This window comes from Lissotriton helveticus, chromosome 3_1 (assembly GCF_964261635.1).
Source record: "Lissotriton helveticus chromosome 3_1, aLisHel1.1, whole genome shotgun sequence".
NCBI classification, from domain to species: Eukaryota; Metazoa; Chordata; class Amphibia; order Caudata; family Salamandridae; genus Lissotriton; species Lissotriton helveticus.
The window spans coordinates 128,085,325-128,112,099 of record NC_136061.1 but is presented as its reverse complement, the minus strand read 5'-3'; the positions used below and the strand labels follow the sequence as shown (position 1 = coordinate 128,112,099).

Below are 26,775 nucleotides of genomic sequence, written 5' to 3'. Positions count from 1 at the left end.
GGCCATTGTTTTGATTTCACAGAGAACTTTAGTAAAGAATGTGCTAACGAGCAAGTCGTATGACATCTTTATTGACGTACCTATGTCCATCCTTACGTCAATCCCGGCACCTTTAAGGTATAAATATTGCCGACCTTGCCCTATGCAAAACACACGCGTGGTGACAAGACGGAGCAGCCATACTTGCCGAAGCCGAGAGCAGAAGCAGACCCCGCAGGCAGCAGCCCCGCCTTCCTGACGCGCTGAGAGACGCGCTGCTATCTCAAGCCGAGAGACCCAGCACCGGCGTTTCTGGGCAGCCCTCGCAGGCAGCCTGGAATATCGAGAGCAGAGAAAGAGATACCATTCCTCATTCATCCTAAATTCCAGGTACAGAACTGAATAACCCCTCCTAGAGAATTCTTTAGTTATTCACTTGGCAAAAACAAACTTAACTTAAACTGTAACTTTCTATTCCCGCCCACGCATTAGACTTAGGTCAGGTACACGGGGTAGGCGTATTTAGAAACACCAGTTGAGTACGTTTAGTCAAATGTATATGTGTATGTAAATATATTTTAATCATTTTAAAGCATCATATGGCTCAGAAACCATATCAATGTTTTTACAGTATTATTTTATACTATTGCTTTTAATGTATGCACTTTACTTAACTATAAGTATTGCAATAATATCGATCCATTTCTCTTGTACGAGAAAAGAGACTGATCAATAAATAACATCTTTTATTGAACACGCCCGTCTCTTCCTTTTCTCTACATTCTGATGAGACTAAGAATGCACGTACTGACTGAGTAAAATAATTGCCTTGTGCTCACACGACTCTTGAGATTGACTCTTGATTAGGGGAGAGCAAAGTTGTCATGTTCTATGGTTGTCAGAAACTAAATCCCTTCTTGTCTAATCAGGGGAGGTAATCCTTCCTTGAACATTCGAGAAAGTTTCTAGCGAACTCTGAGCTTAGCTGGCAAACCCAAAAATTAAGTCTAGTATCGACAGTAGTAGACCTAGTTAACGTCTGGTCTAGGCCTTTACTGCCGTAGGTACTATTCCAATGCGCAGAGCCTATTGGGAAAATAGGAGCTACACTACATGGCGCCCAACGCGTTTGGAAAGGGCGATAAAACTAACGTAAGACATTTAGAGTAACTCAGTCGTGCTTTCTCACTCAGACCCCTTTTCCCGAATACTCCAAAGACGTCTGGAGTGGGTGAAAGGTTATTATATCCTCCAAAACCTCGCAGGAGGGAACTCCTATGTATGGTTCTTGGTCTAGTCAACGTTGAAGGATAAAACAGTTCCAGAATATTGTGCATCTAATCTCTGTTTCCATAAAGAAACCTGATCTGCAAACAAACATAATACCATCCTGTCTGTAAAATGGCAGAGAGTGATGAAGAAAGAGAAGCAATTAGATTAGCTACTGAAATAGCAGATGCTGATGCTACCATGCAAACAGCAGACCCGGATATAATACTCATCCAGGTCGCCAAAAGGAGATCTATAACGTTAAAACTTATAGAAAAAGGACTGACACCTAGAGGTGGCACAGTCATATTCGTAATTGAGGCACACGAATATCGGCAGACAGAGGTATACTATACATGGATACATTTTCCAGCAGCAAATGCTGTAACAAAGTACTTCCACTATTACAAAGTAGAGGAACCTCCTGAAACGTACACTCCTTTCGAGGAGGTGGAAGTACCACTCAAATTCCAAGAGCATTTGCTCTTATTTGATGGCGCCCTAATACATAACAATCACATTACAAGGCTCGGTCCTTTAGGAAGACCAGGAGCAACGTGGCCGGTCCTAGCCGGATACACACCACATCCAGACATCGAAAGAATGCCTGCAGCAGAGCTATTAATACAGCTAAAACAACTACTAAAAATTCATAGACAATTAGTTCAGTATGTAATGCGGACTTCAACAATTCAGCCAGCGATTAAACTTCCACAGCTGACCCCTCACCAGGGGAACACAAATAAAATTACACCACAGAACATCCAATCCTGCCTAGGTAAAGTTCCAGCTAAACGGGAACAAATACCATTCTGGTTGGCACAGAAAATCACCCAAATAGAGGCGGTGTTTCCTGACACCACCCCGCTGGAAAAACACAGGATTCTGACTATATGTCTCCCAATGGGAATCGCACCACACATTGAGGACTGTGACACTTGGGGTACAGTCTTTGCTTCCATCTACACCAAAACGCACGGTGTCCCATCCATTTCGGTGATACCAGAGGTGCTAAAACAAATTCAAGATGAATACGGTCCAGAACCTCCTTTAACCCTTGGTATGAAATTACTGAAAGACTTCAAGCAGGTCTCGGCTATATTACTAGCCAACATAAAAGGTGAAGCAGCAAACGTGGCGATCCGCCAGAGGTTAAAAGAGACAGATATAGCAGACCAACCAGCTGAAATTGCCAGAATCATAGAAAAATCCTATGAAGAACTAGGCAGAGATAGTCTATGTGGAATACCAGTAAAACCGCAACTGACTACAAGTCCAGAAAAAATGTTTTTTAATAATAATAATAATTCACCAAAGAAGAACTGGGATGGGAACAAACAATCCAATCCTAAAGAAAAGAAATTCCAGTCCAGAGGAAGGTCTCCTAGGCGAAGAGAGAAATCTCCAAACCCAAGACAAAGGTCACCCCAGAGTGATCCCTCTGGGAATAGATATAACCTTAGAAATAGGGATAATATTAAAAAACCTGATAGATATCAAGACATTGATACGCGTCCCTCTCAATCTTTTCAGAATTCCTCGCAGAAATCGGAAAGAAGAGGACGATCAGAAGAGCACGCCAAGTCCAAAGACAAGGAACCTGCTCAACTGAAAAAGAAGTTACAATTTCCAAAAAAGAAGGTAGCCAGTATCAAGGTAGTAAACAATGCCGAGAATACTGAGGACACAACTGAAAAACGGAGAGTGGGCTCAGACAATGCTAGACAGCGCAGCAGAGGTGAGCATAGCTCGCAAAGTCCTTATGAATCATCTGGAGACAGTGGACACGAATGAATACCTTCAAGTGGAAACTGCAGATACCAGAGTTAGCAAGCCCCACAAAATATACGAGATAACATTACGTATAGAGGGAGATAAGACTAGGAAAATAAGGGGACTATTCTGGGATAACCTATCCAAAGGCTATGACATCCTTCTAGCTGGAAAAGACTGGCCACCAGAGTTTGTCAGGGAGTGCCCTCATGGCGAAGAAGTAATTATGCCTGCCTTCTCGAATCAAATCCCGATTCATAAAAAATATACACTTGCTAGAAAGTGGGCAGTGGCCTTAGCACCTGCTTTATATAAAAATCATGTAGGATGGGATGAGGATTCTCCTCCTCACAAAATCCAGTTAAAATCACAACCAACCGCACAAAGGCAGTACCCAATTAAGCAAGAAGCTAAAAAACAAGTAAATGAAATACTAGATCAGCTAGAATACCAAGGGGTGATTGAAACTTGCACCTCACAAATGAACAATCCTTTGTTTCCGGTCTCCAAACCAGACAATTCGTACCGTCTAGTTTTGGATTACCGACACCTTAACACATGTTGCAAAACTTTTGCAGTGCAAAACTCACACAGTGCTGCACTAATGAATAACATAGTGCGCAAAAAATACAAAACAACCTTGGACATCTCCAATGGATTCTTTTGTCAAAACATAGCACCAGAGAGCAGATATTTAACTGCATTCTCAGTAAATGGCACTCAAAAACAATTCTGTCGGTTAGCACAGGGGTACAAGAATAGCCCGGGGGTATTCTCAGCGAGAGTAACAGAATTACTACAACAATATGATGATGAAGCATTATCTTATGTCGATGACATTTACTTAACAGATGATGACTTGGAGACTCACTTGAAAAGAGTGAACACCATAATACTTGGTTTCGCTGCAGAAGGTTACAAATTCAACTTCAAAAAATCCAGAATTGCCCATCTGAATATCCAGTACGGAGGATATGAATTATCAAGTATTGCCTGGTTGACAGTCTTTTAAGAACTAGAAGAATTGGAAAATCTAAAATATGAAAAGACATATCCTCTGCCAATCGACATTCTGCCTCTACGACATTACGCCTGTGTAATCTATACAGACGGACATGCTCAACCCTCCGTTTGGGGAGAACATGCATACAATCCCACATGTGAGATTACAAAAGAAGTGTGGCGCGGAGGTAAACTAAGACCTCTATTAACAAAATCACACTCAGTGGAAACTAATTCAGAACTACAAACTGAAATAATAGCTTTGAAAATGGCGCTAGAGAATGCGGATCGCGAATTCCCGACGCTTATAGTGTCAGATTCATATTTCTGCGTCAAAGCATATAACAGCGATTTGCAGACCTGGATTCAGAACGGTTACAAAGATGACACAGATGCACCAATAAAGCAGAGACTTCTCTGGGAACAAGTAGCTCTTTTGAAGAAAGAACTACCAAAGACTCACGTGACTCACTCACTGAGTCATCAACGTGATGGCGTTCACGTTGTAGGGAATTCATTGGCTGAAACAGCCACAGCGGCAGCCAGTAAACCGGCTCCCGTAGATCGAAAAAAGCGTACATTAAAATTCATTGACGGCGAAACGTTGCTGGCGGTGAAAACGTCATCAAAAGGCGACTGCTCAGCGTTACCGATCAATTATCCACTCAATTATACATACATAATCGATGCAAACTCCGTCCCTTTTGCTCGAATCCCTGGAGTGGGGGATAGAGTGATTCCAAACATGGACAGGAGAAACTTGTTAATCGCAGACGCACACATGGGCGAGGGTCTCAGACACCTTAAATTAAAAAATTCTCTGGAAGAATTACAATCACGGTACTGGTGGCCAGGCATGAGCCTGCACTACACCATGTTTGTAAAAAACTGCCCAAACTGCAACAGAGATCGCAGTGGGGAGAGAAGCAGTTTAATACCTCGTCGTATCAAGGCAGATAATATTACCAGCAAAAGAATGGCTTGCGATTAACATATACAGGCTAGTTTCCACTTATAATGTAGATCCACAGCACTCGGCTGACGTCCGGACTGTTATACAAGATTCGCGAGTCTAAATGGCATATACGCTAAGAGCATGCTACGTTCGACCATTTTTTCTTTTTCTCAGGCAATCCAGCCTGGGGGGGGAAAGAATGGCCAAATGAGCACAGCCCAGCGGGAATCTTCTCACTTCCTTCCTGAGGGTATGGGATGGTGTAAAGAAAAAACCAAGACAGAAAGCAATCTATAATAGAAAGGATATTAGGTTCGGGAGCTGGGTGGGTCAAACATGGGTCAAGTGTCCAACGTAGTCTAAATAACTTGCCAAGAAATTCTCTGAAGGGATTCAGTCCGTACGAATTATTATTCGGAACTAGGATGTTGATCTCTGACCTTGATAGTCAGACTTCAGTGGTAATAGAAAAAAGCTTTGATGTCAAAGACCGTTTGGCTATTTTGCAGGACTTAAACAAAACAAGAAAAGACCTGAGCAACATACAGTTGAAACAACAGCCAACAACCACTGAAGAATCACCACCTGTCCCAGCAAGACCTGTCTGGATTCCAAAAGTCGGGGATCTAGTCAGGGAGAAGATCGCGGTAAAGAAGGAATTTGGGCCTTCTTACAGAAAAGCAGTTCCTGTCTTGTCTGTCAACGGGACAAGATCAGTTATACTACCGCCACTTGCTGGAAAAAAGGAGAACCGAGTTGTATCCATCGACCTGGTAAAACCACAACATGTGGCCGATAACAAACAGTAGGCCAAGTGGACTTCCAATAAGTAGCAGAACACCAAGGTTTGCTACCAGTAAAGAGGTCCTAACAAAGAGGCTCATCACATTCGAAACGCCTACAGAAGAACAACAAGGACTATGCAACAATGCAATAGAACTAAGACCTCTGAAAACCCAAATAAAGACGTTTAGCAGAGACACACCAATCTATACTGAAGTACCAAGTGAAAATGCAAGAAACAAAAATCCTGAACCAATTGGAACAATTGACAGAACTGCATCCGGTTACTTCATCAACTTCGATGATTCCTCTGAAGGTTTCAGCGAACAAAAGACACAGCCATCATCAAAATCCTTTAAAGACAAAGCGAAGGAACTTTTGAAACAACTAAAAGAAACATATCTGATTTCTCCATGGATTGAATTTTGGGTGGGTTTTGGTGCATTTATCCTCATACTTTGGCTCATCATGGTATTTACTTTGGGACGCTTCATTGAGGGAAAATATGCTAAAATGAACACAGCAAGTCAGAACATCAACTTGGTCCTCAAACCACACACATCTTCACACGTCGAGAAAAGAGAACTTTCTTCAGAACTTTCTTCAGCCAACTTCACAGCAATTCCAATACCTGGTGGGGTAGCCTGGGACAACACTGACTATGAAATTTATGGTCCGTTCGAGATCCTGAAATATCCACACCAAATTAAGATCTCTTTGAGTGACTTTGCAAAACCAAACTCATTTGCTGATGATTGGGACTTTGAAAGTATAAACAATATGATGTCTGACTTAGTAATGTCTGCTAAATTTACAAAACATGATTATTTGCAAGGTTCTACAAATTATGATAGTATGTATTGCTATAACCATTATGGTAACCATTTCCTGCATAAATCTGCACAACCTAGAAATGTTTTAAATTATAATCAATGGGAACATTGTGCTACACCTCCAAAAGGGAGCTCTAGAACCGTTTATGACAAATATTCATATTTTTCAGGTTTTAACATAACTAATGCTGAAACATTTTATTACAAATTGTCAAACAAGACAGGGACCAAAACCATGATAACCAACACAAAATTGATATATTCAGACATATTCTTTGAAAAGATGAATACATTTGGATTTGATTATTGGGACAAAAATGTTGATTTGAAAAGTGTTTGGGGTACAAAAGAATGGCAAGTACAGGGTTTAGAAGCTTTGTTTAGAGCCTGCATGATCCCAGAACAAATGATATTTTTAAATGACACTGTTCAACAAACCACCTGTCTTGGCTTAGCCAAAATCAAAGATTTAAATAACCTGTCTATTCCAAAGCCAACAATGTTTAGCAATAACTCTGATACAGATGAAGAAATAGACATAAACCATATACTTAACCAAAACAGAACACATCCTGATTGGAAACAATGGTTGATCTGGCCCACAGATACAAATAACTGTCAAGATAGATTCCTGAATAAAACACAGGGTTTCAAAATGACCAGGCCAGACCCTAGATATCCCCAAAGACATCACCCAGGGATAATAACAACCTACAGTGTGGGCAAATTATGCCTTCAATGGCTGCAAACTTCCACACTGCCTGAAATTAAGCAACACCTAACTTTACTTACTGATGGTGCTGACTTGCGTGATTTCATACTGGGACCACGCAAACAGCGTCATAAGCGTTTCATAGCAGCCTCTGTATATGCAGCATACAATGAGGCCTGGAAGGTTACTCAAATTGAGACAGCAGAGAGAATACGGGAAATTGACCGTATTAATTTGGAAAAATCACTTTCTGTAGTGGACAATGGGTTAATGACTCTGTCCTCCAGAATATTTTCATTGGACAGCATTGTGTCTTCAGCAATCGACATATTATCGCAAGACTTACTGTTATTACAACATGGTCAGTCACAATTGCGTTCTATTGTACAGCTTGGCTGGACGTTACAAAATCTGCGTTCAGGCTATGTGCCTTGGCGTTTAATCAACACAACGTCACTATTCCACATCTTTAACCTTACTGATAGACAAATCGGTATGGCGCAGAAGGGTGCTGATTATACAATCTTGAGCATTGAAAAACTAGAAAGATTACCGTTGACAATGTCAGAACGACCTGTCAGTGAATGGATAATCCACGGAATCATAAACATTCCAATCTCAACCTTCAGGTTTCAATACTGCCAAAAATATATACAGGCTGGCATGTACGAGAAATTGGGAAAGGGGTACCTTAAAACAACATGGAACCTGCCCTATTCACATGCATGTGTCAGTAACAAAGGACAGAAAGTGTTTCTTAGTGGCAACAATTGTGCTATGTCACTAAGCGGCACGCTTCTGTGTAACGGTATTAGTTTGCACGGAGCCTGTGAAGGGAATTCATACAACCTTTCATGTCACCAGCAAGGCGCACCTGCAACTGAAATAGAACCATTCTTTCAAAGACTCTATAATGGGAGTTACATTCTTATTGTAGACCGCAGATTTTGTAGTCTTATGCCCGGGACTCCTTATCTCGTCACAACGACGGCGAAGGTCAAGTGCTGTGGACGTTCTTTGTTCCCCAGCTCCTTTCCAGACAGGGAGGCGAGGGCATGGCCCAGTTTGAAAATTACTTCTATTCGAATAGATACTTTAAGCAGAATGAAAACAGTGCTTCTTCAGACGCCTACAAGGCTCACGTCATCTAAAGAAACGTATGATCTACAAGTCGCAAGGACGACTGCAGAGATACATACATTATTATCAACCAATTCCCCCGTACATTTCGCGGAAATCCTGAGCGAAATCTTAAATATTTCTGATACCACTGGGGTCTCAAAGGTATTTAAGACAGTATTTTCGATGGCATTAACACCATTCAAAGCCATACTGGGTATTTTTCCAGATTTCGTCCATTCGATTTTTGGCGGACTTCCCTTGATCCTGGGACTAATTGCAGGAATCCTATTCCTAGTCCTTATTTTTCGTTATGGCAACCCATGTCACAGATCAAACTCTCGCGACAATGGAAGATACGATCCTAGCCATTGGATACCGGGACCGGATATCAAAAATCCTGGGACTCTCCCGGCTTAGAGACCTGAACATGACTTGGTTTCTATCATTTCGACCAATGTGGCAAAGGTGTGTTTTACCTGTACTAAGGTGTCTGCTATGCGGAGAAGAATGCGTGTTAGACACCTGTCTGACGCTACAATCGGATGCGCCGGTGGATGCAGATACACTGTTGGTTCCTACCAAGGTTCACGCACTGTGCTGCCCTCAAAGGCTGCCAATTCTGATGACGGCATTCCTGGAATCTTCACCACTACGATTGAAGGGTAGTGAAGTTCAAGATGAAAGCAACATCGAACAGGTACGACCTTCTGTCAGCAATGCAAATCAGAATGTCAATGGAGACAATCATGCGCACGAATGCATGGTTACCCCTATTTCCGACTTAGAGGAACTTTCCCATGAAGCTGTTGACAGTTTTTTCGAAAGCCTGAATGATATGATGTTCTCTCCGGAACAGAAATAGAGACTTTTGAGTAAACTCGCACACGGCGTTCCCTGAATTCGGCCTTCAACTTTAAAAATAAAGTCACATGAACAATTACAATCCAGTTCACGGACAGCAACCTTTTTCAGCAAGCCCTTAAAATATTTTTCTATATATTTTTTCCCCGGGACACTGACCTTCTGCTTAAAGTAAGAAACTATTCCTAGAGAACTAAGATTTCTATTTTTTTAGATACTTTATAGACTTTATATAGACTTTAGCTGCCCGCTGGTATGTTCACACTATATTTTATGTGATGAAATGGTTTCGACTTTTTTTCTGTATAGCCATATTAAGAGCCATTTCATGTGTATTTCTCATATACCAACAAGCAATAATGCATAACAATGCGTGTTTACTTTTGCATTTAATTCATAGCTTAAGTGCATACAATATATATGACTGCAATTTTTCAGTATATTTGAAAATTTCAAAATGCATTTATGTATTTTGGGGTGGTAAGGTATACACTATACTCTATAGTATGTTGTACTATGTTATACTATGCATAGATTAGTAGATATGACCATAGTTAGCGTGGAGTGGGTATCGTGTATTTCTATAGGTTCTGAATCGATCCCCCTATTCATGACCCTATTCTGGTTAAACTACCTAGCTAGTTAACTAACAGTCAGCCCATGAGGCAAGAAATCCCCCATGATGCAGATACCGTTATCTGACGCAGTCACACTACGGCACAGGAACGTGTTATCTGATTAGGTCATAACGCTTGAGATCTAATTAGACAAGCGACATTCCTCCAGCCCCTGATAAGGCATACGACGTTCTCATAACAAATCAAACCTATGACAACCTGGATAATCCGTGCGGCCATTGTTTTGATTTCACAGAGAACTTTAGTAAAGAATGTGCTAACGAGCAAGTCGTATGACATCTTTATTGACGTACCTATGTCCATCCTTACGTCAATCCCGGCACCTTTAAGGTATAAATATTGCCGACCTTGCCCTATGCAAAACACACGCGTGGTGACAAGACGGAGCAGCCATACTTGCCGAAGCCGAGAGCAGAAGCAGACCCCGCAGGCAGCAGCCCCGCCTTCCTGACGCGCTGAGAGACGCGCTGCTATCTCAAGCCGAGAGACCCAGCACCGGCGTTTCTGGGCAGCCCTCGCAGGCAGCCTGGAATATCGAGAGCAGAGAAAGAGATACCATTCCTCATTCATCCTAAATTCCAGGTACAGAACTGAATAACCCCTCCTAGAGAATTCTTTAGTTATTCACTTGGCAAAAACAAACTTAACTTAAACTGTAACTTTCTATTCCCGCCCACGCATTAGACTTAGGTCAGGTACACGGGGTAGGCGTATTTAGAAACACCAGTTGAGTACGTTTAGTCAAATGTATATGTGTATGTAAATATATTTTAATCATTTTAAAGCATCATATGGCTCAGAAACCATATCAATGTTTTTACAGTATTATTTTATACTATTGCTTTTAATGTATGCACTTTACTTAACTATAAGTATTGCAATAATATCGATCCATTTCTCTTGTACGAGAAAAGAGACTGATCAATAAATAACATCTTTTATTGAACACGCCCGTCTCTTCCTTTTCTCTACATTCTGATGAGACTAAGAATGCACGTACTGACTGAGTAAAATAATTGCCTTGTGCTCACACGACTCTTGAGATTGACTCTTGATTAGGGGAGAGCAAAGTTGTCATGTTCTATGGTTGTCAGAAACTAAATCCCTTCTTGTCTAATCAGGGGAGGTAATCCTTCCTTGAACATTCGAGAAAGTTTCTAGCGAACTCTGAGCTTAGCTGGCAAACCCAAAAATTAAGTCTAGTATCGACAGTAGTAGACCTAGTTAACGTCTGGTCTAGGCCTTTACTGCCGTAGGTACTATTCCAATGCGCAGAGCCTATTGGGAAAATAGGAGCTACACTACATTATTGTGCATTTGTTCTTCAGAGCATCCCCTTAGCATTACATTCTCCTCTCTTTCTAGAAGGTAAAATCAGCCTATTTAGGTTATTGGAATTAGCAATAAAGGAGTGAAGAGACAGGTCTTGTGTATCAGGTCTTTCATGAGAATGAGGTTTGCGAATTGCACATTTAAAGCCACTGTGCTAGCAATATGAATTTTGTTTGCTTTTGGGCCGTACAAATATTACTACTAAGCAATGTCAATAATACTAAAACATATATCTATATAGTATACAAACATATAAAACAATCCCTAGCTTGCAAGTATTCATAGCACACACAAATAATACAAAAACATATATTTTTCTACCCCACCAAAGTGCAGGGGGCAGAAGGTATAGAGTAATAAACCCAGTTATTAGTGGATTCCACTTGGACCGCAAAGCAGGATGAGACAACAGATGCATATAAAAGTTAGAAAATAACTAGAACACAGGCCACCTACTTGTAGGGTAAAGCTCGAGATTGCAAGGAAGTGTGCAAGAACTAGAGGAACAGAAGCACAGGCAGTAGAGGTTTAAGACTTTCTGATAAGGATACTGGTTAGAGGCAGTGACGAGAGGACTGAAAGTTTGACAAAGCTGAATGAGAACATGCACTGGCAAAGCCAAAATAACTGAGTCTCTTCATTGACTTATGCATCAGTGGCAGCTCATTCTAAATGTGACAGGCTGTCTGCCGCAGGTTGTGCGGACTCTCTGCTCGTCTCTAAATGAGTCTCTGGCATAGAGTTCAGTTGACCCTAAGTCCATAAGGCATAGACTGTGGTCCAAGTGAGGTCTTACTCTTATGGTTTTAGAGGACTAGCTTGGTATGCGTCCTTCCAGCCACCCAGTTCATCGTGGGCTCTTCTACCAAGGAAAGTGCATAATCCTTTTGTGGGCAAACCTAGGAGAGGCATGACACATTAGGTGTAAGCATAGTTTGTCCAAGAAAAAAACAGGGAGGAATTCTCACCCCTCTCTGTATCACTACACAGGATTAAGCAAATAAAACCCCTTCAGCCTCAACTACAATTGAGGAGAAGCAGATCCGGAAGGAATCGACAACTGTTGCAAACATTTCAAACTGCAAAACACCATGCTGTAGAGGAGCATGCAATACAGAAAGGACTAAGGGTTCTTGCACAGCCCACTGAATGTCAGGTGTAGCTCCAGTCCCTCGTAGGAAATCAAACCTCGGCTGCTGTTGAGATCATGGGCCTTCCCCAATTTCCCTTCAAAATCTAAAAGAGCAGTGTAGTTGGGAGTCCATCTCTAAGGACCTCCACTTTTGGGTTTCGACTCAGTAGGGATGCTACTGCCTCTGCAGCTTCTTCCTTAGTGGGGTAATAATGTGTCATACAGTCTTTCTTGAAGGTAATGTTAAAGGGAAAAGACCATTGATGTATGGTGTCCTCTTCTATCAATTAATTCATGATGGATTTGAAGTCCAGGCACTGCGGAGAGTAGAAGCTGAAATATGCAGGAAGACTGAATATGATTACACCCTTAAATGGAACCTCTAAGACCACTGACAAGACCTATTCATTCACACAGAAGTAGTACGATTGGACAGGATGCCTCTTGGCTGATGCTAGGCCCAGGCATATCTTGGCTGCACTCTGTTAACCCTCTTGAGACAACCTTCTGAGTGACCGTCTCCTGCAACATCTCCCTGCCGGCCCTGCACTCCGATATGTACTCTCCCAGCACAAAGCACTAGTTCCTTACATGTGAAAAAGGACTGAGAAGACAGTATGCGAAGATTGAACAAAATCTTCTCTGTTTTATCTTGTGTTCCATCAACCGTATGATCCAGTGTTTCAATTCCTTTAATGAGCTTAGTCCTCCCTTAGTTCCTGGAATCCCTTCGACATATCTTCTATCATCACACCTGGACAATTGTTTCTTGATGGGCTGAGGATTTGGTTGGATCAGGCTGTGTTTGTCACCCCCGTGTAAGAAAAGGCATGATTCTTTTTGTACGCTATTTAAGATGGCAAAGGTGGAGGCTGAAGTTGACAGCTGTCAAGATGAGTATAAAAATAAAATGTAGTACTGACACTACACGGTAACACCACCTCTGTAACCCAGAAGAAAAGGCATCAGTAAAGCCAGCACCCTCAATCTGCTTAAATTTTTTTTTGCTTAAGTAGTCTTGTATCAAAAGAAGGGGTTTGTAACATGCTGGACAATGGTGGCCCAAATGGAAACAATAAAATAAACTGCAAGGCCACACAAAGGCCATGGCATGATTAAAGTCCACAGCAGGATGTTTGTACTTCAGTTTCATAAGTGGATCGACACATTATGAGTGCTCATTATAATGCTGATCTCAGTGAGAGGGGAAGTTAGAGATTTGTTTTCTATGGTGTTTTGATTGCTCGGTGATTCACAGTTGGATAATAATTCTTTGAGACACTGTGGATGCAGAAACACCAGAAATGTGTAAATCTGAATCCAGTAAGTTTTTTTTATAAGACTGAGTATAATATTAGGAGTAACAGTGATCACTACATTTGACTTGGCCAGCTCCTACCATTGAACAGAGTTAAAGGAGGGTTCATAGGATATAACAGCTTTCTTGACTTCTGAGAGGTCTTTCCAATGAAAAATCTGCCATTATGGCAAGCAATGCTATTACTGTTTTATTTGACAACCTGCCAATGCATTAAAGTTCCAAGATGATGTAATAATTTTCACAAGGGGTCAGATGGAACATGACAACTTTTATAGAAAGTTGTGAGATTTTTAAGGAAAACGTGTTATTACTAAAACTGAAAATATGTGCGCTTAATCAATGCAGTGTGTGGCACTTAGGTCGCACTATTTCTTTGAGAGAGAATGAAGCCCAAAGAACCTTTTAAAAGCAATTGTTGAAGCCCAGTTTCCAGAGATCAAATGGTATTTTTCTTGGGCCCCACTGAGTTTATACAAAGTTTGTTAACGATTAGAGAGAGTGAGAGAAATTATTCAGTAATTGAGAGATAATCGTTAGTTTGTACATGGGTTTCAGAGCATTGTTGCATGTGTGTCTGAAGGACAACGTTTATCATCATACTGACCATAAACTCCTGGTTAATAAGCTGGCACAAGGAGTTGACCGAACATTAACTGCCAGATTAGCAAAGTTACTTGTAAAGATGGCCGGTTTCTTGTGCAGTACAGAATATGTTCCAGCAAAACGAATGCAAGCAAAATGCATGTCCATGCTATACCCTTGGTACCCAGTATTGATCTACTTAGTTTAATGAATTAACCACCAAGGACTAGGCACGTGGAGCAGAGCCAGAGTCTGCTAAGGAGTTATTTGAGGAGAAGCGGATAGATGAGATGGAGAGAAACCAATGTTTTAACATTTAGGATGTCTGACCCATGCAGACATTCTAATGAAAAAAAGCTTTAAAGGAAATGTTCAAGTTTTGTGTAAAACCCCATAGCAACTTTCTTTAGAGAATGATGTGATTAGGCACTGTGGCCAAATAATTCCTTCTGGTGGCCTACATGGTGCTCTGATTAGAAACAGTTCTAAAAGGTCATGTGATATTTTTTACTTCATACGTAGGATCTGTCAATATTATCGGTGGATAAAGAATGGATGCTGAAATAGATAAGGTGATGAGGTATTGTAAATGCATGGGCTACTAGGCACACATCTGTTTAGTTTATACGTGTGGTTTCAGTGGAAATTTAAAGTAGTCATTCAGAGGGAATCATTCACTACTGTACTTGTTGTCTATCAAAATATCTTGAGGTGACAATGGTTCATAGTATCGCCACTAATATTGTGATTAAGTTTTTTGAAGATGTGTTTTCCAATAAAGCAGTTCTTTATGATTTAATTAAAGCCATTGATACCCAAGTTGATTGTGAGACGTTGTTTGGTTTGCTTGAGAGGTTGTGGGTGAAGAACAAAAGGGTGTTGTATCACGCTCAAGGTATTAGTCAGGTTGAAAGGATAAATCGTAAAGCAAAGAACTCTGATTAACTAGCAGCGAAATTATAAGTATGTTGGTATAAATCCAGGCAATTCACTTTGTTGACTTTTCTGGATGCCTTCACATTCAATAACTAGCAAGTTTCAATTGAATTATTATGTGGTAGGTTGTAGGCAGATTTTGTCCCTGGTGGATATCTAACAGAAAGCGTACGATATGGTTTACAGAAGTTGGCATGAATAGGGTGTTGATTACAAAAGTGGAAAAGTCTCAATGAAGGATGCAAAAGAATATGAATGAAAGAAAGTGGTGGTCGTATCAATAAAAAGGAATTGTAGTAAATGTCTTGTTGCTGTTGATCAATAATTCTATATTAAGTGTTCGGATTGTAGAACAGGAATGCTCTGATGGTCTAATTCAGTTAATTTTATACAAGTTTTCCATAGCGTGATGATATTGAAAGATGATGGAATGTGGAATTTGTTTGGAGTAGCGATTTTCTGTAATTAATGTTAGATTATTATGTGATGTATTGCCTATGTTTTCTGCTTTTATTTTTGCTTGGATGTTGGTTTAGTTGGACTGTGATGGATTGTGTGCAGATGACTGTTGTGTGATGTATAACTGTTAGGGGTGTTGGCATCTAGATGTTTTGTTTTTCTAACTAGTTGTTTTGTTGTTTTTTGTAAAGGAAGGTGGTGAGTGGTATCCTGAGCATTTTGTGGTTGTTTGATTGGTAATATGTGGAATGTGTCCAAAGCTCATGTGTGTGGGTCCCATTGATTCTGTGGGCATGGTTAGAGAGTGATTGTTGGTGGCATGTATCATCACTTTTGATATCAATGGATTAAGTTACATTCTACCCTGCTCATTAATAATTACTTTAATGACATCACCTTATATTGATAAGCGCAATCCATCCTTGAGGTTTCCTTTCAAAAACCTTTGCAAGTCCAATTTGTTCAATACATTTGAACCAGAACCACAACTCCCATAATTCATTAGGCTCCTAAATGGCAAGCCAGACCAGGATTGGAAACGTATTGTCTCTGTGAAAAGGAATTACCTGTTAATGTTACTACAAATTAGTTTTAATATATAATTTAGCACCATTTTGTTCTTGTCTTTTCTTTCCAGTGTCACTCACTTGTACTATCTTGAATCTTTGACCTCACAACATTCTTCTTGTTCTGTCTCCTTTTTAGGTTGCCATGGTGGAGGTCCAGCTGGAAATGCAGTACCAGTATCCTCAGCTTTTGCTCATTGCCTTCAGCGCATGCACGACAGTGCTTGTGGCCGTGCACCTCTTTGCCCTCCTTATCAGCACCTGCATACTACCCAATGTGGAGGCTGTAAGCAACATTCATAATCTAAACTCTGTGAATGAGTCTCCCCATGATCGCATGCACCCCTACATCGAGCTCGCCTGGGGCTTCTCTACCGCGCTGGGCATCATCCTTTTTCTAGCCGAAGTGGTGCTCCTCTGCTGGATCAAGTTCCTGCCCATGGACGCCACGCTTGTCAAGAATGAGGCAGCAGGAGTGGTCCGTGAATCACGTGGGCATGCTGGCTGGCAGGCAGCCCTTGTATCCACTATCATCATGGTACCAGTGGGCCTCATCTTTGTGATCTTCACCATTCATTTCTACCGCTCGCTTGTGCGGCACAAAACAGAGCGGCACCATCTGGAGATTGAGGAGCTCCACAAACTGAAGGTGCAGCTGGATGGACATGATCGTGGCTTCCAAGTTGTGTGACGTGGGAGCAGAGTTGTTAAATATCAGTGCCTCAAGACTGCTAGTACATGTATGGGCTAGCAGGTTAGAGTATGAACTAGGAAATGCAAGTAGACAAATGTCCTCAAAGAAAGCAGCCGTGGGGGGCTAATGAGTCAAGTATTCATTCCTTCCAGCAGGAGGCCAATAATGATGTTGCACTTGCTAAAACAGGCCCACGTTGGTGGCACCTGAAATGTATGCCTGCTCTTCTGAGCACAAATTGTGTGTATTTGCCATAACACACTATCTACTTGACAAAAAGAACACTTGGCACTTTATTCAGACATTATAGCAGTACATTGAAAGGAGCACGGAGCATCCCACATTGACATAAACAAAAAAATATGCTGCACTCTGAACACCAATAAGACATAAACACATTCCCTGGAGCATGTCCTGTAGGCTCAGTCCGGGCGGTTGAGGGGACCATCAGTTCTGGTTTACTTATTTGCTACCAAGCGCTTTGAACTCCAACTGGTCCTGAAGCTTGTTAGGATCCTCTTTTACATTCTAAACTTTGCAGTTCTTTTGCATGTCTTAAGGAAAGTTGATGTTCTCAACTGGGCCGTTATCTCAGTGATGGGTGCGTACTCCAGAAAAATGAGTTACACATCTGTTTACAAGAAAATATGATCTTCAACTCTCGATACATTCTACTCCTTTAAAATGCATGCGTGTTCAGTGTTTCATCCATCCTACGAGACATTTCCTGGAATTAGAAGCAGAACGGTGACATTGTTATAAGTGTTTTCTGAAGTGTGTCTCTTAATGCTGCTGATGAGTAGCACAAGAACATCTGAGGATGATCCACTATTGACCAACTAAGTTGAGATGTTACTTCACAGGACCGCACCAGTCAATGGCCCTGCCAACACCATGAATCCAGTGCTGATGCGGCTCCTTGCTCTGCTTTCGATATCTTACTCTGTTGATACTAATTTATCTAATGGCCATACACACTGGTGAAACAGTATAATATTGTGTTTATATTCACAGATGGATCATGAAGTCTTCTTTCAGGTCATATCAAGTCTGTGATTGAACTCCTCACTGATGAAAATGTGATTTATTCTCATTCATCCTACAGATAATGTTTAGGTCTGGCCAAATGGATCCCTCCACCTTGCCACTGTATTACCATCACGTTTGTTTACCAGGGTACGTTACTGTTTTACCCATTTGACATTAACGGAATGTATGCAACAATGCGCAGTGTAGTGCCATATGTTCACACCTTTTAAAGGGTTATTTGGAACTGAATGACACTTTGGGTGCAAAGATACTCTGGTGCAAATTATATTTGCTCCAGACTGTGTTTGCCTCTAATGACAGCTTAGTAGTGCTCATAAGACTGAATAATGTGTGCAAATGGTATTTTTGCCTATTAGATGCATGTGATTACATGTTTTGTGGTTTGTGGTTCGAACCCGTGAACAGATAATGTTAGCAGCCTGGTCAGAAAGGAAGGGAGCACAATTTGTACTCAAACTTTCAGTATGCTCCGGAGCACAAACAAGCACAAATACCACACTGTGACCATCTTAGCACTTAAAGTCATCGCAAAGTACCATGATGACGAGTACTGAACGTTCTACTTAGGCACGTTGATTATGCCAGATTGGTAAGAGTTTATGTAATAAGTAACCTATTTTATTTTGTCACTATCACTGAAAGGCTTTTGGAGATATGCTTATTCTCATTATAAGATAGATATGTTACATCTATGCCCCACAATGCCAGTGATAAGGGCATGTTGTACCCAGTGCTTCATTTTATTTTGGCACAGAGGCAGAATTGTACATTTGCCCTCTCCCCAAAAGTCATCTTGTAATCAGTATACAGACCCCTAAAGCTACAACGTCTTAATAACGCAGGATTATACAATACTTCAAATGAAAAAGTTACTGGGTAAGAGCTTATGTTTTAAAAACATCCTTCAGCTGAAAAAAGAGTAGTCAATAACTGCATTTCAGTTATTAGCTTATGCCGAACAATGGAAATGTCCTTCACCACAAATAATTTTACTTAGTAGAAAACCAAAGTTCTATTAATGCGATTGAGACGTTTGTCGCTGAAGCCAAATTAAGCCTCCTATTCTCATGAAAGTTCACCTTTTGTTTTGAAATATAACTTTTATGCTTTCGATGATCGTCGCCATTTGATCCAAAATCCCATTCAGGGTGGACAGGGTGCCATATTTCTAAGCCTTTGGCAGCTGCTTTTACCACTGCTGATAGCTGGGGAAACAGAAATGGGCCACCTGGTGAAGGAAAAAAACTGTTCTCTTTACCCTATCCTGTATCACTAAGATCAGGCGTTCCGAAGGCTACTGTGTTTGATGACATCAGCTTGGGTTTTGAGACATACCATGCCATTCACCGGATGGCCCCTTCAAGAGCAGTAGGACAGGAGAATGGCAGTTCTCCAAATAAAATGAAAAGAGAATCAAGATTTCATTAAAGACACGGAGGCTAACATGTTCTTTTAAGGTGCTGCAGAGTAGCATTAAAAGTTATAATGCATAATGGTAGCTTTCGGTCTTGAAATGAACTCCTCTGGGTGTTCCTACCCTGCAGGTAGAGTACCAGGTATTGGTGAGAGCTTCTCATACAAGTAACCGCTGACCCGCTGGGCTCATACACCCGTGGGCTCGTTCCATTCCATTTCATTTATAGAGCGCAGAGCAACCACCAACGGTGGTGTCCCGGTTCATTGGGACAGTAGCCATTACTGTTTGACTGTAACACAGTAAACGTTTCAACTGTAAGCGCTGTCTTACCATCAGTGTGAAACTGACACAATTTACAAAGTGCTTGTGTGCTCTGTTAGTTGTGGCCTACTGATTACAAGCAACATCCTTTACTATTTAGGCGCAAATCTGCACAGCTTCTATTTACTGCTTGATTGTTTTTGGTCCAGGCAGCAATACTTTATGGCAGGGCTGATCCTGTAAAGACAGAGACCGACCTCTCAGCAAGAGCTGGGCACAAGGTCTTTGCAATATTAATGATTACATGCTTCAATCATCAAATTTAAATAGCGAACAAGCTCTTTTTTGGAAACAAAGTGGACATCTTTGCTCTGGTGGGAACAAGGTAGAGCTCAGGTGTATTAATATAGCACCAGCTAAGAGCAGCAGATTCTATGAATGTTATGTCTTTTTATGTACAATGAATGTACTATACCATGTTGCAAATGTCGTGTGGCATGTTTGTTAAGCAGAGGTGTGGTGGGACTCCTATTCCCAGGCACTAGAAATTAAAAGAGGACGTAAATCCATTCACAGGGAAGGTACTTTTTTGTGTGAACTGGCTAGATTTTGGTCTCAGATTTGAGAGTTTTCTAGTTGAAATGAGCAACACTTTCAATCTGAAAACAAAAACTAAGTGTCAACACAAAATATGAACATATTATAGACAGAGTCCTGAATAAGTAAAACTTTTGATCCTACATGGGTACCAAAGTGTTATTTTTACAAGCCCACCAATCACCAGGCGAGGGGTGCTGTTCCTGTTCGCTGGCGAGCACTCCCATTGAACCTGAAATTGGTCTGATTTCCAAGCCAGGGTCTTCACTTGGCTTCGGAACAGTGGGTCATTTGGCCATGCCAATAGTGCCATCAGTTTAGGGGATGTTTAGTGATGTTGCCCATTCAGGTACACTAGTTTTCCAAATGATGTAAAGGGCAGTGTTACAAAGAGAAACATGTATGTGCCTCTGGATGTTCTACACATTCCTATATCGATTGCAAGATATCTGAGCAACACATGTGCCTTGGAGTGCCAATTTGCTTGTCTTATGATGTTATAAAAATCAGGTGTTTGTTTGCACAAGGGGTTTATACTGGCAATTGTGACCTTCAGCCAAAGCTCCGCAGTGTGGGAACTTGTGCCAAAAGCAAAGGCCAAGCACAAAACCTTTCAATCTTTGATATGCTGTAAATGTGCCTCAACTAACACACACCCCCAAGAGGATTAAGGAGAGCAACTTGTACTGTGAGACTACTTCTTTGTTTCATCACTCCTGTCAATAAGATTATGTAGGCCATGATTTGTCACAGAAGACCAGACCCTTTTTTGCTACACCAACTCATTTGGTTACGGGCAAGTCTGGGTTCTCAGCAAGATGTTTGTTACATCTTCTGAAGTTTTCACAGGGAACTTTTTTGTGGGGAGGGGAGCAATATGTCACCAATCATTTGTGTCAAGGTAGAACACCCCAAAACCTAGCTATCTATAAAGGACTGATGCTGATGTTTTCTTATTCCATAGTTTAGACCTCAAAAATTGATCCTTCAAATATTCTTAGAGTAGGAGTTATATCTTAACTTTGTGTGAACATTGTAGTTGACATAAATTACAGTTTACATTAGGTACACCTACATTTTGAAAATGTATTGCATCTGTGAGACAAAATAAACATTTTAGGTATGTATGGGTTTCTCTTACAGAAGAGAAATTGTCTTTTTTATCTCTTAAGCAACCATTATTTTTAGATGGCATGTAAACGATTACAACAGTGGATTTACAAAAGATAAAATATGCTAAACTAAAATTAAGTAGAAAGCCATTCTATTTTAAAACCAATAGTCTTGTATGAAATTATTTCATTTTCAGGCACATTGTCCAACCACAAGGTATTCAATTTTCAAGCTCAAAGTCCTTAGGGAGTTACTTATGTCCAAGTCCAAAGTCTCAAAGGAAGGTATTTAATTCTCAAACTTGAGATCTTGTAAGAGTCTAGTTTATCTTGAAAGTCAAATCCTTGTTGAAAATCACTTTATTTCCAAATCAAAGTTGTATAAAGACAAATACTTTTTTTATTGTTATTAAACTTCAGGTTATGTAGGAAGACACATAGAGCCTCAATACGTGTCATCTGGAGTAGTATCCCTGTGGGGAATACTGCTCCAGATAAATCTGAAAGGCCAGTGTACCTACTTTTATCGTGTGCAGAAACACACCCGGTAAAACCACAGAGGTTTCCATGGACAGTTACCACCCACTCAGAGCAGCTGAAAAATGTCTGCAGAATTCGCTGGATCTGGGAAAAAGTTCCGGTGTTTGACTCAGTTATTCAGCCGTCACATTCTTGTGTCTACAAATCATGGCCCAAAACTATTGTGGTATCTCACCAATCAGTTTCAGGCCCTCTACTAATGAGGGCCATAGAAAATGACTGGCATGGTGTATTATTGTTCTAAATGTGAATTATTGACAAGAATTCAGTGATAAATCAGACTTAACAAAAGGGTAAATCTCACTAACTCCCAGAAAAAATGTAGGCCTTTATTTTCTAATCCAGAGTCTCATATGCAGGTTTTTTATTTTTAGAAAATAATATCATGTAGGAATCCATTTTATATTTAAATCCAAGGTCTTAGAGGAAGTCATTACATTTTCTAACTCAAGATCCCAGATGAGGAAACTTTATTTTAAAGTCTTGCAGAAAGCCTGTGCATGCCCTCTTCTACAGTTTTTCCCTCCCTTGCAGCTGTCCCTCTGCAGCCCGTTGCCACGGGAAACCCACAGCTAGCATGGATTATCTGAGCAGATATCCTTCCCAAGATCCCAGTTACTCAGAAGATCTGAAGAGTTTTCTTTTGACAATTATTCAATCACATCTAATATTAGGCACATTACCAGATTTATACCGAAATACAATAGGGGGTTTGAAAACTCCTTTTAAACTAACTTCTGCCTGAGAAGATCAGGGTAGATGCATTTGCACCAAAGAAACATATCAAAAGATGCAGACATGCTAAATTCTAGAACAAAATCTTTCAACCAAAAGGCTCCTTCATGCCCAAACTTTGTAAAGAATTAAAGGTGGAATTCTTTTATTAAACATTTTACACTTAAGGGCAGCCGAAAGTGGTATTTGCAATAATCAAATGACCAATAAACATATATGCAAACATTTGGCAATTCATATGTATGAATGAATTTCAGTCCCACTGCCACTTTAAGTAATTGACAAGAAATATTTAATACACAAAGCCTGTTTATTTGTAGGGTTTACAGGTAATCTCATCGCCCCAGTTCATTACTTTAGTCTAACTGAAATGAAGCAAGACCTCTAGTTGAAAACTGCATAAGGTAATTCAATTAAAGCCCAGTACTGGGAACATGGCATCCCTGATGGCATAGAATCATCTTTAAAACCCTGTTGTTCCAGGAATTAAACTTTTATTGTTGTGTGTAGATATGGACCGCAAATTTCTTATCAATGTCACAAGCATGAGTGTGTGATGTTTAAAGGGCTCAAATTTTGTAAAGACATGTGAATACTGGTTTTATAGCTGCCATACAATAAGCGATCTGCTGTTCAAATATCTACAGGCCTCGTGGAATAGGCGAGATTCGCTTGAAGGTATATTAGTGCAATTCTTGTTTTGCTCAGATTATGGAGGTCATAGCCACTAAATCATCAGATTTCGGACCTGCACACCTCGGGGTGGCTTGAAATTACATTTATATGATCTTGGACTCATACAGGGATGTTCTAAAAGGCATCTTAGATATTACGTACATTGGTGCCCTTATTATACTTCCCAGAGGACCTTCACTGAAAATTCATAGGAAGGTAAATGCACTTTTCATGTTGGAACCTCCAACTGCTTTGGGTTCTGGTTTGTAGCAGACAGGGCTAGATGCCTTTATTTGTTGTGTACTACATTTCATGACAGCCTGGAACAAGAGTCATATAGGCAGACTGCTCTTGAGGGCTTTCTTCTTGGCCTTCTAATTACATAATATATCTGTCTAAGTGTATGGACGGACTGGTTTAGTAAGTTCTATTCATAATACCCTCTTAGAAGATTCGAATGGGTGAACAGCTTTCTTCATTGTGTAATATATTCCATGATACGCTAATAGAAGGTTAACACAGACCTACTACTCTAGATTTACTCTACTCTAGGTTTCTTTATTGGATATTTTATTCCTTGAATTCCCTGAGGCAAAAGTTATGCAGCTGAACCACTCAAGACTATTTTCATTGTTTCATTAGATTCTAGAGTTGTACTGTTTGTGATCCTGGAGGTGGGTGTTTGGACAAAAACACCTGTTAAACAATATGAAAGGACCATAGTCTCAACAGTTTCAACGAACCCTCCTCTGCTTCTAGGGCACAAATATGTATTCCTTTGATATAAGCTTCATGAACTGAGAACCTGAATCATCTCAACTTCTAAACGTACAACATGAAATTCGGATGATTCCTCTTTTGGCCAAATGGTTTGTAGGGCAGAGGAGATTACCATCACCTCGATAATGACCTAAGAGTAGATGTTGAACAAACTTGGAAATATGTTTTCCATTCGTGATTGACCCTCATTACATATGTTTCTTATTTACTACTCCACTTAAAAATAAAACAAAGCTACGAAACTTCAAGTTTAGGGCTGTTCCAGGAGTTTACTATCAACCAGGACATCACACAAGTACACACCTGTATCCATGAAATCAAGCAGGCTGTCTAAATATGGGTAGATGTTCCCTGAGAGTGGCAACAGCCAATTGTTTTCAGTTCACCATCCTAAGGTGAGATTCCTGGATGATGACAAACGTCTTTGCATTCCCTCTGCCAGATATTGGCATGAAGCCTCTGTACCGACAAGGGAAGCTTTCCAATTGACATGAAGTAATCAGTTCACCTGTGCACAGCCACTTTCTATTAAACAAACACCCATATCGAAAAAAAAACATCTTCCTTAAAAGTTGTGAATTTTTCTAGATCAGGATGTTATGAACCAGGACCCACATAGGATGATCATGTTTCTTGGGCTTGTTGACTCTAGGTAAATACTGAGTTTTTAAACGAAATGCTATAATGCCACATATACTGTTTACTGTATAAATCATATAGTCAGCTAAACGGTACCTAAATGACACTGTTCATATACTGATACAAGGGGTGTACACATCACAAATAAATCACTAAAATAAGTGTCAAATGTACCAACAGGCACAATATGAAAAGTATTGTATGTTTTTGTACTTGCCAGAGTTGTACTTTACTTTGTATAAAACGTTTACCACCGAGCGAAAATAAAATTATCATATTGACACCTGAACCGAACAGTGTTGTGATATAACAATGCATGCCCTTGTTTACAAATATGATTAATATTATGTTGCAATGTGTTTGGGACACGAGCACCTCCTTTTCATGCAGCTATGTTTTTACTGTAGCCCTGCACACTTGACCAGAAAGAATGCTAAGGCTGACATAATAACATGAAGTATCGACATCAACGAATCAACATTTTCATATTAAATCAATCAAAATTGCGCTTTAAAAAAATTATGGTCTATGCACATTTAGACTATCCTCTTTTTCTGCAAAGGGGATGAAAACATATCTAATTATAGTATAAAGTAAACGTGTTTACAGTAACAAAGTGGTGACTGGTTTTCTCATTCTACATTGGATCAGGCAGCCTGTGTCCCAAACCACATACCAATATCTCATAAGGTGCAGAAGAACATCGGGCCAGTCGCACACGCAGAGATGAGCAAATTCACAGGGTTTTGTGACCGCAAAATCTCTTTTTATTATGTACTAAATACATTTTGTCAATCTGAAAACGTTTTCCAAATTGCTGAATGTAGTTTGTAACCTATACTGAATCGCCCTTTGGAAGTGGTCTTCCTTCCAAATTGTGAGTTGAAGGTATCAATGGTTTGCATCCATTATTCCACTGCAAAACATTGACCAGTTAGTGGCTCCCAAGTCGAGGTGTTTTTATTTTCATATTGTTTTTATTGGGTTTGACATACTATACAATATCAATTCAATTCCATGCTCACCATATACATTATATGAATGATCAGCCAACAAATCACCTAACTTCCCTTGCCCCCTACTGCTCTCTATTGTCGTCCTTATATATTGGCTGTACTATACAATAATTAGCGCCTATCTACGCTGAGGCCAATCTTGGTCACCCAGTTCATAAGTTCATAGTCCCCCCACAGAGATTGTCCATAGACTTGAGCAGTCCAAGCAATTATGAGTCAAGCACACCCTTCGTCGTCCTTTGACCCAAGCATTTAATTCGTCATGGTGCTTTGTGTGGTTCAATGATCGCAGCTTTACGGTGACCGGGAGTCGGGGGGTCCCTCAGAGCCTCCAATATGGTCGTCCATACTCGTAAATCATCTACGACCCTGTTGTTGCATCTGGTCAGCTTTATGTGCAACTCTTCTGCCACCGCTCACTTTGATATGTCCCTGAGCTACTCTCCCACACCAGGAGGGTACTGTGCCAACCATCTAATGGAACTGTGCCATTTACCCCAAACCAGCCCTCAGAGCAGGAATATCCTGCTCAGTTTCCGTCCCTTCTGGAGCAACCCCAGCAAAATCAATTTGATGTCGAGATGAAGATGCCAGCCAGTGGCTCGGTTAAGCCTGTCCACACTGGTGTAACAAAACTTGAGGGTGCCCCCCTGCCAGGTTCGTGGAGGGGCCCCCTCCAGACTCAATCAGCAGCTCTCCGGACAGAGAATTGTGCCGAGGGGGCCCCTTGGAGCCCCCTTCCACCGCGGGGGCTGCGGGGGCCTGTGTTCTGCCACTGCCTGTCCACTATCTCCTGCTAGAACAGAACCAGGGATGTACAAGTCCAAGCTATGTGTAAGAAATCTCCCTCCCTCTCACCGCAACTTGAAGAACTTGCCTCTTGTGTGCGATATATAACATGTAAAGTCATGGGGGTAAGGTATACTTGATGATTATAATGATACTGTATCAGCTTAAGTAGTGCATTGGAAGAAACCATTCTCGCTCATCCGTGCTTTCCCATT

At 40.7% G+C, this 26,775-nt stretch overlaps 1 protein-coding gene across 2 annotated transcripts in view; it reads left to right on the top strand.

Moving 5' to 3' along the window:
- ORAI2 (ORAI calcium release-activated calcium modulator 2) overlaps positions 1-25,044 on the top strand; it is a 142,746-nt gene extending 117,702 nt beyond the window's left edge. For both annotated transcript variants that reach the window (XM_078679372.1, XM_078679373.1), the window contains one exon: positions 16,395-25,044. In XM_078679372.1, coding sequence (XP_078535498.1) covers positions 16,395-16,946 — 552 coding nt within the window. In that variant the 3' untranslated portion in view covers positions 16,947-25,044. The remainder of the gene's footprint in view (positions 1-16,394) is intronic.
- Positions 25,045-26,775: the final 1,731 nt, after the last annotated feature.